Source organism: Vipera ursinii, assembly GCF_947247035.1.
Source record: "Vipera ursinii genome assembly, chromosome: 2".
Taxonomy (NCBI): Eukaryota; Metazoa; Chordata; class Lepidosauria; order Squamata; family Viperidae; genus Vipera; species Vipera ursinii.
The window spans coordinates 233,957,187-233,970,683 of NC_139513.1; the positions used below are offsets into that span (position 1 = coordinate 233,957,187).

General features: G+C 37.5%; 1 protein-coding gene across 1 annotated transcript; it reads right to left on the reverse strand.

Moving 5' to 3' along the window:
* Nucleotides 1-859: 859 nt before the first annotated feature.
* Nucleotides 860-13,154, reverse strand: FAM240A (family with sequence similarity 240 member A). The gene is made up of 3 exons (XM_083351955.1): nt 12,903-13,154; nt 9,192-9,340; nt 860-3,384 (listed from the first exon to the last, which is right to left on the reverse strand). The coding sequence occupies exons 1-3, from the start codon at nt 12,909-12,911 to the stop codon at nt 3,264-3,266; spliced, it is 279 nt and encodes a 92-aa protein (XP_083208081.1). The 5' UTR covers nt 12,912-13,154; the 3' UTR covers nt 860-3,263.
* Between the last annotated feature and the right edge of the window lie 343 nt (nt 13,155-13,497).

A 13,497-nucleotide genomic window follows, 5' to 3' on the forward strand; every position in this document is an offset into this window, starting at 1 on the left:
TCAGTCACCGGAACAGAGGTTTATTCTTCTAAGCTTTCAGACTTGTGCTGGAGCCCCTCCTTAGGAAATGTCTCTCTACTGGAATGTGTGCTTTGCTCTACTTTATGCATCATATTTATCTGCTGCTATTGGCTGTTGTTTCCTTGGGCTACCAAGTCCTCAGTTTCTAAATACCTGATAAGCTACACACACACACACACACACACACACACACTCACTCACAAACTATTTCTGATAATATATATTTCTACATTATAGTAATGTAAAGCAAAACTCTTGATGTTATTCATATTTTACTTAAGAGGGATAGTGTAAATACACAAATACACATGAATATAAATTCTTTGCAATTGTGCATTTCTAAGAGGAAAAAACCAAATTCCTTTAAGTAGTATTTCATAAGTAAGTTGGATTGGTTAAACTTTAGACTGGAAAAAGGTGTTCTGTGCTGCCAGCGTCAAGTTCCCTCCGCCCAGTGCGCTCCCACAGAGAAGGCCTCCTAAGGGTGCCGCTGTTCGGAGAATGCCGTCTGGTGGTTCCCAGGGGGAGGGCGTTCTGTGTGGGCGCGCCGGACCTATGGAACCATTTACCAGTTGAGCTCCGGATGGCTCCCGACCTTCGCTCCTTCCAACGCGACCTAAAAACCTATCTGTTTGAGCAATCCGGTCTGGTCTGACGGGTTCTGTTTTAATTATTGTTTTAATGTAACTTATCTTCTGCATTTGGGCATTAGGGTTTAACTTGTTTTCAATTTCTGTATTTGTACATTTTTGATATTTATGTCACTGTTCACCGCCCTGAGTCCTTGGGGAGAAGGGTGGTATACAAATCAAATAAATAAATAAATAAATAAATAATTTTCCTTGAATGGTTTGGTAAATCAATAGCTGTCTTTGACAAGTTGCAATTTTCCTGTTTCTTTTTATAGGTATTCTTAACTTTAATTGTCTTCTGTTCCACCATTAGACAAAACATGTTATTTTCTATATAGTGTGGGAAGAATCCAGAGAAAGAAATATTTTGTGAAATATTAAAAAGGTAGAATATATTTTTCCAACGGAATAATGGGGAAGATATTTAAAAGGCAGAAGCTTCTCCCTCCCTCCCAGCCAGAAAACTCAGCAGAAATCAGCTTTTAGAAATGCAGATTTAATAATCCATTCAGGAAGGTTGGGGCCAGGAAACTAGAAGCTGTGAGATTAGGAAGACAAAGACCTCTAAAATCTACATACCCCACCCAAACACTAAAAGGCATGACATTTGGGAACATAATAGGATTAACCCACCAATACCAAAAGGGGATACTCAGACTCAGGTCAAAGCACATGACACAGGAAATATAAAGCCTCAAACAGGAATAGAAAACAACCTCAAAAGCCCCAGAAAATATAAAAACCCACCACTCCCAGCAACATGTGGTCAGCTTTCCCAGAGCCATGCTTCTGTTTGGATTTGCTCTTCAATAAACTCCAACCTTCTTTCTAAAGCAGTCTCCATTTTCTTTATTCCCAGCTTGGACTGGACCCTGATGAAGATTTTTCTTTCAACAATAGCCTGTGTGTGTGTGTGATTTTTCTTTTTAAAAAAATCCTGCTTTCATTTTGTCTTCTTTTTTAAAATATCCAAATATATGCCTGAAACTCTGGTTCTTTTTCTTTCCCTTTGTTTGATATCATTAACTTAATAACATTTTGTTGCTATGTTTACCAGATCTGTGGAACTGGAGATTCTGGCTTTCTGGAGGAATGGCTGAATTTTACTTGTCCAATAGTCTGCACACAGAATGGATCTTGAGATACATCGCACTTCGCTTTAGTACATTTGGACAAGAGGGTCATCACAACATGTGTTTAAACATGTACTAAGAGCCTTTTCTCATTTGCACTTACCTATAGCACAAATATGCCCAAGCAACCTTTTTTCTCTCTGCTGTATTCTAATGATGTAGTCTCTGACTGAACCGTAGTTCCTAAGTTGTCCTTAAGTGTATTAGTGCTACATTAGTGCTTTCCCTTTCTCTGGCACAACTTTGATTACACATTCAACCTGACTCACTTCCCCAACCATCAGTACCACAGTAGATGACTCGGGGGGGGGGGGGGAATGGTCAGACTATCATCTATTGGTCACATAAGGCTTTCTTAAACTTTCAAATGTAAAGTGAGATTTTCTGAGCGGCAGGATAAGAGAAATCCACTTGGTGAGACAACATGGATTAATTGTTTTCTGGATTAAAAAGGAAAAAAAAGGAGGCTTTCAAAGATTTAAAAACTTTTGGCATATTGCTTACTTAACAAGGATTGGATGTGGAGTGCCATTTGAGAGAAAAGTATTAAGGATTTAGGAACACAAAATAGGGGGGAAAGGCAATTTGCTTCTTACTGTTTTTCTTGCAACTGCGACATTTTAATTTTTTGATTACAATATCACATTGGCAACCATCAGAAAGTGGTAAAAATAGCAGAGGGAAGGAGAGAATCACTAGTTCAACCTGCAGAGAGGCTAGTAAGGCTACAAGCCTCTACAACTATGTGAGCCTGCAGGAAGTCTAACAAGAACATCGTTCATTTTGTTCAGTAGGCATAAATAGGATTGCACTGAAAATGACATTTTTTAAAAAATAATGCTACATCTGTAATACTATTCTGACAAACCAAAATACAAAAAAAGAGTCACTTTTATTTTCCATTTATAGAACAGGGTATCTTAATGTTTTAAATTCCAGTTGGGCAAAACATATACATCTTTCAACACTTTTTCCCCACAGACATATATTTGAGAGCTAGTACTGAATTCAACTTGGGGGAAAAATAAATTGTGGGAGAACTTTTAATGCATCCCTATGAGAAGACTGTTTGTTTCCCTAAAATTAAAGTTGTTTCAGCCTCAAGAATTCCAAAGCATTTGACAACATTTCAAGATACTCAAGTAAATACAGTATATTAGCCAAAGTTAACCACTGTATTTATTGATAACTGACATAATAAAGAGCAGTTTCCCCCCCCCCCATTTAAAGAATACAGTGATATCAGGGATCAAATATAAGTAGCTAAGACTGCAGGTAGAACTTAATGATATACATAAATGATAAATATTCAATTAAGAATTAGTGTTTTCTTTTTTCCTTTTTTTGGCTGCTGTTTGATAAACAGTTTGCCAAAAGTACCCATGTGTGTCTTTTAATAGCTCATTTATAACTCAGGTGTCAGCTGAATATCTGCTCACATTCATAATGAAACATCAAGGATCAAAATCAAGTCTGGTCAGCCGTTTTGGCTAAAATTTTCAATTGGAGACAGGTTATCCTGCACTTTGCAATTTTCACTGTTCTTCTGAAGTATCTTAATTTGATTTTCCAGCCTTAGAGTCCATTCATGTCGGAGCCTGGGAAAAAAGAACATACCGTGAATCTTTAGTTAAATGCTTTTGAAGTCTAGTTCTTTTGTGTAATGCTATTGATGTCCCTTTTCTTTCATCACCATTGCACTTGTCATGTGTTAATTTAGCATAGGTATCTCTCTGGCCTTCTGACTTGGGATAGATAGAGAATACTAATAGTATCACTCATCATCGGAATGAAGCTTGGTGACATTGCTAGATTCCAGAGGAGTCAAACAACTGGGAAAATGCTGTCATTAGAGATACATGTTGTTTCTCCTTTGGGTATTCTCTGGATGAAGCTTCAGCTCAGGGTTATCTCATAGGAAAAATAATATAGTACATGTATTGGAAATGACATCAAGGAAACTTATGGAAGCAAACTCTATTTATAGCACTCCATCAGCAGAACAACAATAACAAAATAATAATAATAAATATTGAATGCATTTATTGAATCAAGAAGGTGTTATTTTTTAATCAAAGTGTTTATATGGCATGTTCCCATCTACCTTTTTGGGCTACTAATGTAATGTGTGCATAGAAAAAGTATTAGTGAAAGGGAAAATATTCCTTCTCACTATAAACCCTCATATTTTTGGAATTGCCCATTAACCACTTCTTGTCAATGTGTGTAGGAGTGGACCAATCCAGATGGAAGTATTCCACCTGATGGGACGGGAAGATCGGAACTTCTATGCATCTAATCCCTGGAATCTTGTCTGTGCATCTGAGATCTTCAGTGTGTGTAGGAATAGATTGGTACACTATTGTGGCAAAATATGCCATTTGGCAAGGTATCCAATATTTTTTTCAATTGTAATGAACATTTATATGTTTGAAATTGTGATGAGAAAAGAAACCATAGCTAAAAAATTACTGTGGTATATAAGAATAAGAGTGAAGCTATTCTTGTTAGATTAGGTTTTCGCCTGAACTCTGGACATAAAATAAACAATATTTTAGGCCTGGAACAAGACATCACAGGACCCCATTGCAACCATTCCCCTGTTGCATACCCTGAAGCAAAATTATATTGAGAGGAGAGTACACAAAAACCTCTGTTACTATTGTCCTTCTTGTTGAAAGATAGAGGTAAGCAGTGTGATAAGCACTTGCTTTGTCACTAAGCAGGCTTGATACTCTACCCAGCTAAAAACAAGATCTGCTTTTAACTAAAACAAATAACCCAAAACAGCAACAGGAGACCAACATGTTTCAGAGCAAGGCATGACAATCTAACATTAAATGCATTTACAAGAATGTTTCTGGCTTCTACATGCACCCAAAGGTATTTTTAGAAATAAAAAATGGTGCATGGGTTCACAGCTAGGGATGTTAAAAGACTCAGATTTGGAGATAGAAGGTTCTGTTTCCCTGTAGACTAGGCTGAAGTAAACTCTCCAAATTAGAATGGATACAAGAGGTCCCTAGGTGATATGGCCTGTTTTATCTGGAACATCATGTCTAGAAGAGCTCGAATTGCTTCTGATTCAAGGGATTTACTTCTGGAAACAACTGAACTGGGCCCAGAATTTTGAGGGATGTGAATTTTGCATAACTCTGATTGCAGCTTGGTGGTTTGTTTGAAAGTGTGATTGGTTTCTTAGGAAAAACACCCACATGAAAAGAAGTTGAAGAAAACATGCTGTTAAATTATAGGAAATAACAGACAATAGCCTCATCATTTCACTTTCTGGTACTTTCAGTGTTTTATGATTGCCCATACCCAACATGACAGCTGTTTTGTGAAGAAAAAGACTCCCTTGGCAGCTTTTGTGAGGGAATTCATGATATTTCTCTTAGTTCCAATCATGCTTACCAGATTGAAAAGGTTGTGTGTCCCTGCTGCACAGTTTTAGTAGGTCTCTGTGAATTTAACATAAAGTTCTGCAGAGAGATCATCAGTGTCTTTGGCTGAACATACAAGCTTCCTTGAAACTGGGAGTTCAGTTAGCGCACAGCCGCATTAAGCCCACTTCAGACTTTTGTGTACTATATGCAAAAGTCTTCAGAGGGTCTGTATGCAGAGACCCCAATCTGCTTCTAACCCTTAAATGTGCTGGGTGAACTTTTGCAGAGGGATATAATAATTGCTCAGTATAACTATTTGTTCTCTGATTGATTCATTTAATGTCCCAGTATACATAGTATGGCCTTTGATCTAGCCCCATGGTGGCGAACCTATGGCACGCGTGTCACAGGTGGCACTCAGAGCCCTCTCTCTGGGCACGCGCACCATCGCCCCAGTCCATGGCCTTCAGCTGGGTTTTATAAAACCTTTTTGCTTTAGGCCTCCGCTGCCGTATGCAAAAAAGAAAAAAAGTTTCAATCAATCAATTTCAACTTCTCGCAGAAAAAAAAAGATCTCGCAAAGTTGGAATTGATTGATTGAACTTTTTAGTCCCACCCAGTCTACCGTTACCACTGCAGCCACACCCACCCAGTGGGCCACGCCCACCCAATGGGCCATTCCCACCCAACTGGCCACGCCCACCTGGCACCCAATTATACATAAGTGGGTTTTGGGTTGCAGTTTGGGCACCTGGTGTCTAAAAGTTTCACCATCACTGATCTAGCCTGTAGCAAATGTGGTATTCTCAAATATTATTCTAATCAGTTAGCAGTTTTTAAATTCAAACCACACTCTTCCATTCTCCCTTCTCAAATATTCTTTATTAATTATACAATCCCAGGAGACACTAAGAGATATACTTTCATTTAGATTGTTAGTTGTTCATTCATTAGTATCAACTATGGACGAAAGGGAAGAGAAGGCAAAGTCTCATCTCCCCAGTTCAAAGTATACTTTTAAGAGCTTGCCAAAAATTGGTGTAGGAAACTAACGGGCATTATTTAGCTGCTACTGCAATTTTGGATGGGGATGTATTATTAAGAAAAAAACAGCAGCAACAATGGCCTTGTTTATTCTTACTCTTCAGTGTAACCAGTGAATTCTTTCTTAAGCCGTATAACATTCAACTTACATCTTTGTCTTTTATTATAAGCCTGGAAGCCCATAAAAGTTAATAATCTGACTTCTGATTTCCAACAGTTTTCTTCCTCAGTAAAAGGCTTCTGCTTTTTTGTGTCATAGTAACATGTTTTCAGTTTTATTTTGATGATGGTTATAAGCTTAGAGGGACGCAATGTCTCAGTGGGTTAGGACGCTGAGCTTGTCGATCAGAAGGTCGGCAGTTAGGCGGGTCGAATCCCAAGTGCCGCGTAACAGAGTGAGCGCCTGTTACTCGTCCCAGCTTTTGTCAACCTAGCAGTTCGAAAGCACGTAAAAATGCGAGTAGAAAAATAGGGACCACTACGGTGGGAAGGTAACAGCGTTCCGTGCGCCTTTGGCGTCTAGTCATGCCGGCCACATGACCATGGAGACATCCTCGGACAAGCACTGGCGGCAGTTTGGCGGGTCAAATCCTGAGTGCCGCGTAACAGAGTGAGCGCCTGTTACTCATCCCAGCTTCTGCTAACCTAGCAGTTTGAAAGCACGTAAAAATGTGAGTAGAAAAATAGGGACCACTACGGTGGGAAGGTAACAGCGTTCCGTGCGCCTTTGGCATCTAGTCATGCTGGCCACATGACCACGGAGACGTCCTCGGACAAGCGCTGGCTCTTCGGCTTTGAAACGGAGATGAGCACCGGCCCCTAGAGTCGGAAATGACTAGCACGCATGTGCGGGGGAACCTTTACCTTTACCTATAAGCTTACTTTATTGTGAAATAACAGGCATGGCTGTTTTTTTCCCCAATATCATACTTCTTCCCTCCTCTAGAAGTTCCCTAACTGCCCATTCTTGCTGTTTTGAAAAAGCTCAGGATGAGGAATTTGTTTCCAATGTCTTCGCTTTGGGATTAATTGAAACAGAGAAACCAAAAGACAAATACAGTATTCTCAGATATTTCTTAGTCACCATATAGCTAAGGCAACTGGAAGACATTGTAGGAGAAGTTCAGAAAAATGCTCAAACTATATTTCTCAGATGAAAAAAAAATGGTTATAAAAATGGAGAAGACATGTTTGGTGAAAGGCTGCTAAAAGAAACTGAGAATAAAACTTCCATCAGAGAAGCAGCTACTACAAAAGACTAAATTTCTCATTCAGTTTTATAATCTCTGTGGGTCCTGTTGGTTAAGAAGTGTCATCTTTCTGAACCCAAAAAACTTGTTTTTGCTATTGTGCTGCCTACTTTGGAACATTATTGCTCCTGAAATTAGATTAGCACCAACCTTGCTGGCTTTTCCCAAAGTTTGGAGACCTGGATGTGTTGTCAGCCATGGCAGTTAGACTCTTGGTGAGGTTGTTGGTTTGTGGTTAATTGATTTGTCTTGATTGCTAGTACATATATTGGCTTTTGCATTTTGTATTTGGCATTTAAGTACCTTTAGATATCCAGAGCTACCACTCTGAGATGGTAGGCATATACATTGAATGAACGAATAAAGTTCTGCCTTCTTCTGTGAACATCCAATTCCCATCTTTTATTTTTCAGTATCAATATTCATATGCATTTTTGCTGAACTGCCCCCCAAATGTGAAAGGCAAAATATTGAGGAGAAAATAGATTATTTAAAAATGTGTAGAATCTTCTAATGGCTTCCAAACTCTAGCATTAAAAAAAAATCTTGGTGATTTGTGACAGTAAAATGTGAGCGTGTTAGCGATTTTGTAACCAGTCATTTCCCTGTAGTTGTGATCCTAGATATGTATTGCACTTGTGGCTCAATTGGAGGAGAATGAAGATGGTTTTAAACATACAAGAGGAGAAAAGCTCCAGGAATAGCACAGTGAATCTCTGGGGACAGAGAGGATGATGCTTGGACTGATTCCAGGAACTAAGAACTGAAGTGAGCCAAGAGTTCCTGCCAAGAGCAAAACAATTTGCACATGAGTTCTATCATGTCTTAGTGTTATATTCCAAGGAAAATAGCAGCTTTGCTGCTGTTTGTAATAAATAGCAGAGTCCAAAATAAACTTGCTTCCTAAGTGCAGACAACAGCATGAGGTCAGTCAGATGTGGAACAGTTACCATAGTAGTAGAAACCAGTGCTCTGGAACTGCTCTAAGTGTTGCAGACCTGAGGTATGCATAATTACATTACAGTAGCAAAGAGTAAACTTATATCTTTGGGAGTTGGCTCCATTTAACTTAGCAGACCTTAGTCTACATGTAGTCTGTATCACCATTTTAGCTGATTGGATTGGCAATATATTTGGCATTTCTATTCTGTGTCTCAAGTTATCGTCTCTGTGAAAATAAAAGCAATTCTTGACTAGTTGCCACAAATCTGCTTGGAAGGTACTTGTGGAGGGGCCCTCAGATACATTAATATTTAATGCCATTTATATGATTTTATTTAGATAAACCTGCCTTGGAAATCTGCACATTATCTTCCTGAAATAGAGGTACACATTTACAATAAGGTAACATTATTTTAACACTGCTATCTTCCAGATGACCTAAATGTCATAGGATAAATGATGGTGCCTTGCAGAAATATGTAAAGGATCATCAATATGGATAAATGAATCAAGAAGTGATTGCTTTGGGGAACAGACAGTATATCAGCAATTCTATTGTTGGCCTTTAGGCTAGCATATCATTTATGTAAAGCACCCCAAAGATATATTTGTCCAGGTCCCCCCAGAAAGAAATTCTGCCTTTCTTAGCCAGAGTAGTCTGTTTCTGAAGTGAGTTGCTTAGTTGAATATAGACTAAATAAAAAATATTAGATGTACCCAGTTTGAAACCTATAATACAGCTTTGCTAAGCAGGTTGAATTTAATGCAGATAAAACCACTCACTTATTTAAAGCACTTCGGTGCAATCGAGAATCTTCATCTTCTTTTTGTTTGGTATATGTTTCAATTATTTTTTCCCAAAATTTCTTCAAGCCATGAGCATCACAGATTACTTTGGGATGGCGGTTGGAGCCAATGAAGATGTCCATGTTCTGAAAAGCAAATCAAAAGTACAAAAGAGACAGCACTTTTCTGACTGCTAAAATAATAATCCATGTTCCAAGAAAATAACAAGTCTTTCCCTTTCCTCCATTATAAAATGGCTTACATAAAAGCTTTTGGTGAAAATAACTTCCTACATTAGATTCTACTTAGATGAGCTATAATATTTAAGCTAGAGTTTTCTGAGTTGGTTTGGCAAAGGATGTTATGCTTCAGCTCACACCTTCTTAGTTTTGTTTGCAGAGAAAGTAACCTATATATTGTTCTACAACTACAGTGACTGATACTGTGGAACAAATAAGAGGTGGGCTCTACCACCAGATAGTGCTGAATATCTCAACATGCTAAACATATTCTAACATCAGTTTAATTCAGGGCTTTTCAACCAGTGGTATAGGTACCACCTGTGGTGAATTGGCACCTAGCAGGTGGTAAGCGACCATCCTAGAAAACGTAGTGGGGGAGGGGAATGAGCTGAACGGGTGGTAGCACTGCAGAAACCTGAGCGAGAGATGGCTGGAGCTGCAGGGCTGTCAGGGCTCAGTGGAAGTGCAAGGATCAGCGCCAGGCTCCAGCTGGAGCTCAGTGCTGATCCTGGCGCTTCTGCTGAGCTCTGAAGAAGCACCAATCAGCTGGAAAGCAGCACTGATCCTGGCACTTCTGCTGAGGCCAGAAGAAGCGCCGATCAGCTGGAATTGTGCAGCATCTCCAGGTCTTGTGATTTACATTCAGATGCTTGGCAACTAATTTATATTTATGATGGTCACAGTGCCCGGGGGGGGGGGAATAAAAACCAAACACCCCCCACCCTGCCCCCTGCTGCCAATCCTCAACAGAAATGCTCACAACAGTGAAAACCTCGGACAGGAGGAAGAGTGCCAGGCGGGCAGTCAGGTTTCTTGCTCGGCTGTGGCTTGGGGGGGCACTTTTTTCAGTGCCATTGTAGTTTAGAACAGTCACTAAGCAAACTGTTGTAAGTCGAGGACCACCTGTACTTCATCACTTTTTTCCTTTTTTTTTTGGTCATCAAGTTTTTGACACCTTGCTAGGCGACTGGTAGTACTCGAATGTTGCCATATCCTAAAAGTGTTAGAATGGGTGAAAAGGTTGAAAAGCCCTGGTTTAATTGATAGTGTGGGCTGCATCTACTGGTTCTCCTTCTTGCACCTAGGATTGTACATTCTTATTGTTTCTGAGTGTTTTCGGGGAAGCAAGATAATGTTCGTGGTATTTCTCACATAATTATCAAAGTGCACGAAAAGATCAGGAACTTGTTATTTTGTCTGTAAAATATTATGTTATTTTATTTCTGATTGTGTCTCTTTGATACGTATGAGCACAACAGATTACATTCACGAAGAAGAATAACATTATTGCTGCAGTCATAAACAGAATAATGAATAAATAAAGGTAGTTTCTTTAAAGTTTATAGACTGTTCTAAACTGGATTCAGTAGAACGTCATCCAAGGTAAATTCTCTGTTAGCCATTAAAAAATATAATAATAGTAATGCAATCATTTTTTTAAAAAAAATTCTGAATATTTCAGGAATTATTTGAACTGCAAGTAGATACTATTGTGCTGTAACTATAGGTGGCAAATTCATGTAAATAGTTTTACATCGTAACAAGAGTGCTCCTGTGCTTTTCTCTGGATAATATATTTTGTTTTCAATCTTCCCAGTTTTGTGTTTTTCTTTCCCCAATGACAGTCAACCATCCTAGGCAATTAAGCATGTGCAGACATCAGCACTTCTGTAAAACTAGAGCTTTATTCACACATGTCAATATCTCCCCCTTGTGTCTGCACATCTGCCAACACTAGCCATCTGGTATCACTTGATCTGCAAGATGCTTCCAGATTGAGGGCTTTTAGTTCTATCCACCAGCTGAAGAGTTGCTCAATATCTCTATCTTTTCTTTCCCAAAAAACATTTTGTTTGAAAAGAAAAAAGATGGGACAACCTTAAAGCTGAACAAAAAATGGGGCATTTTTGCACTTTAGAAAATATCTAATTCAGAGACACCAATGGCATCAGTTTTCTCTACAAACATTTGTGGCATTTGGAGGTATAAGTTTCTTTCTCTTCATATAGTTCTTGTTTGTGTTACTTCTATTTTTGTGATGATTGTTCAAAATAATAAAATAAATCCAGAAACTTAACAAAAAAGAAGAAAAGAAATAATTTCATTTAAAGTTCCAGTTAATATTCCATTCCCCATGGAAAATGCTTAAAGGAACTTAAGTATGGCACTTTTTAAACAAAACATTTGCATAATATCTTTGATTCATGCTCTTATTTTGTCAATACCAAGCAATTGGTTTAATTTCAGACAGGTGACCCATTCCTACGATGAATGGCTGTTTTTCCCCCCATTCAGTCATTCCAAATTAATTAGAACCAATAAGTGGAAATAAAGTAAATATCTTAAACTATATCTGCATGTAATATTTAAGAAAATTAATTTGTTTTATATATAAACCCATAGCGTGTAAATGAAACAAGCCCTAATATGGTAGTTATTAAACACTGATGAATGGAAAAAACTATTTGTCTAAGCTTAATTTTCTGATTAAATTTCCTTCACTAAGTTTCTTTCCACTTCCCTAAAATGGAGAGCAAACATCTTTGAGTTATATAATTTGGGAAGTAATGTTTTACATATTATATATTTTATATGCATTTTTAAAGGCAAGATTTTTTTATTGTGATCTTGTAAGATTCTACTCAGAAGTAAGCCTTACTGAATTCAGCACACATTTACTCCCTACTAAATGTTCATAACTGCAACTCACAGCTCAATTTCCCTTAGCTTAAGTCTCATTTAATTAGTAATGTTTGTTACCGAATAAATATGTAGACCATTATGAAATTGGTATACTTTTATTAGGACTAATATTCTATCTTCAACAGAATCTCAGTGTTTCCAGATGAAGCAGGTATTTTGCAAAGAATTTTTACCTCACACAATATCTCAATATAGGAAAGTGAGGAGTCTGTGGTTATGAAATAACATCTCAAATGATTTTTAGCTCATTTATGGGAAATTCACTACAGACTTAATCAGACATATGAATACTACAATAAATGGATCTTGTTTCTATATTAGATGCAGACTTAGAATGAAGCAATTATATGGCAACATTGAGTTATTTATTTATAATGATTTCATTAAGCTGAACAAATAAATTCCATATTCTTATTAGTATGCTGAAGCTGTCATATTAGTAAACATATCCTATGGAGACATCAAGTGTGGGATGATAAAGTTTAGTTCTGTGTTTAGTAACAACATATCCAAGTGTTTCAAACATCAAAGTATCTTAAACAAACCAATATGCTAATAAAAATCCAGAAATGTGTAAAACAATATGTACTAGATTGTGTTATTAATTGTATAAGTTTAACAAGATGTCAGTTACAATGCTAAGCATTGCAATTTACAATAATAATAATAATAATAATAATAATAATAATAATAATAATAATAATAATAATAATAATAATAATAATAATAATAATAATAATATATTTAAAAATTAAATGCTTACTTTAATCATAGAGAAACTTCTTCTTTCATCTGGCCTTTTGGAAATACTTTTTAAATGTGTTAGTTTTACCTTTAGGGTCTTCTCTTTCTAAAAACTCAAAGTGGCTTGGGTGAGCTTCAAATATCTTTTTCTTCTGTCACTCATTTTTTATTTGGGTTTGATGACATGGCTATTTTTGAATCATTTCAACGGAGGGGAAAGAAATTAAATCTCCTTCTATGAGATCTACAACATGAGGTGGGATTGCCAGACAGCTACAAACCATCAGCTCTGACTGCCACATTTGATCTATGCTATAATTTTCTGGCAAGTGTCACTGATGTCATAATTTGGCTCAAGGGAAACAGTTATTCTTTGACAAATGCAGCATCTTAGGAACATGTTGCCACGTGACTAGCAAGAACAGGACACCATCATTTGAACAAATAGAGACCTAAATACTCTATGTTGTATAACATTGGTTTGTTTTAAGACTGGGTTACTTGAATAAGCTGGAAGAGTGATGGCACTAAATCTTTTGATCTAGTCTTTGATAAGAAAACCTAGCTGGTTTTTGATAAGACTCCAGCCATTCTTTTTATGCAGTAGTCAAGGA

Excerpts from the sequence above, each read along its gene's own strand:
- FAM240A (XM_083351955.1), bottom strand. Across the intron at positions 3,385-9,191 it reads CACCGAAGTGCTTTAAATAA|GCTCCGACATGAATGGACTC; the intron begins GTGAGTGGTTTT and ends CTTTTTTCCCAG.